Raw genomic sequence first — 1,364 nt, 5'->3', positions numbered from 1 at the left:
TCCAAATATGAAACATCTTCATTTAGAATTGGATAACTCCGGCCCGATTGTAAGGAAAGAAAATCATTTGCCGTGGTCTTATTACGCATATTGTGACGCACGAAGTGGGACGTATTTGCAATTTTTTGACTCACCAAGGCTTGGTTAACTTGGATTGCTGAAAAACCCACCAAACTGTTTCAGTATTGCTCCGAAAGAGGTATATATATATTTATTTATTTATTTAAATTTCTAATCATCTTTCTCGAACACACTTGGTTGTACGCGTTTTGTTTTACATTACATTGTTTCAGATGTCCGTTGTAGTTGTCGGCGCTGGAATATCCGGCATTGCAGCTGCTCGTCAATTGCAAAATTTTGGAGTCAACGTAGACAATTTCATTTTTCCCTTTCACATCATAATCCATGCTGTTCATTTCTGTGCATACTCGGACAAGTTTAGGTTGTCGTGTTGGAAATAAAAGAAAAAGCTGGAGGCCGTATAGTCGACGACTGTAGTTTTGGAGTTCCGGTTGGTCGTGGTGGTCAGCTTATAACTGGCATAATTAACAATCCATTTTGTGTTCTCTGCTTTCAAGTATACTATAGATAAGTATTATTTAAATCTGCTGGTTGTTCTGTATGAAAACCCCATAGGCTGGGATCAATTTTCGTGTTCTTCGCGAAGAATGCCCTCTCATTAGCGAACGTACGGGCAAGATTGTAAATCATGATGTTGATCGTCAAGTTGAATGCCATTTCAATGCCCTGCTCGATGTCATAGAACATTGGCAACGTAGAGGTGATATGGATGATAATTTGTTGAGTATGTTTGTGTGTGTGTTTGCATTTTTTTGTTTCATTGAATAATTCTTTAAACTTGTACCATATCTGAATGTGGAATTTTTAAAGTAATTTGTTCTTGTTTTAGCATTAATGAAAAAGGTTGACCGTTGTTATTCTGCCCACAAATGTGGCAGTTCTCTTGAAAGTGTGGTATGGGAAAAATTGAACTAATGCTGCTGAAATTGCATGTATGTATTTTTGTTTTGTTTTGCGCAACATCCGCCTTTTTAGGATGAAGAAGAATTGTTCAACTTTCACATAAGCAATTTGGAATATTCCTGCGGCTCCCCTTTGGAAATGGTATCAGGGTTGCATTGGAATCAGAATGAAAAATTTCCCCAATTTGCAGGCAGTCATGCTCTCATGACAGCCGGCTGTGCAAGAATAACTGATCAGTTAGTCGAAGGTTTGGATGTACGCTATTGTAAAAAGGTATTTTTTTATATTACGATTGTAAAACTGATCTCCTGATCGAGCATAATTGACATTTCTATTTGAACATTATCCTTCTATTCTTACCGATAGAATGGTAGAAAAAA

The 1,364-nt window shown here is 37.2% G+C and overlaps 1 protein-coding gene across 1 annotated transcript; it reads left to right on the top strand.

Annotated features, from left to right (window-relative positions):
• Window positions 1-293: 293 nt before the first annotated feature.
• Window positions 294-1,257, top strand: Tsp_13307 (flavin-containing amine oxidase domain-containing protein 1; the record flags this gene model as incomplete). The annotated part of the gene is made up of 4 exons (XM_003368159.1): window positions 294-368; window positions 443-577; window positions 637-805; window positions 1,175-1,257. Coding segments are annotated over exons 1-4 (462 nt in total), but the record flags the coding sequence as incomplete, so codon positions are not given.
• Window positions 1,258-1,364: the final 107 nt, after the last annotated feature.

Source organism: Trichinella spiralis (genome assembly GCF_000181795.1).
Source record: "Trichinella spiralis strain ISS 195 chromosome Unknown Scfld2981, whole genome shotgun sequence".
NCBI classification, from domain to species: domain Eukaryota; kingdom Metazoa; phylum Nematoda; class Enoplea; order Trichinellida; family Trichinellidae; genus Trichinella; species Trichinella spiralis.
Note: the sequence above shows the minus strand (reverse complement) of the source record. Positions and strands in the feature narration are given on the sequence as shown.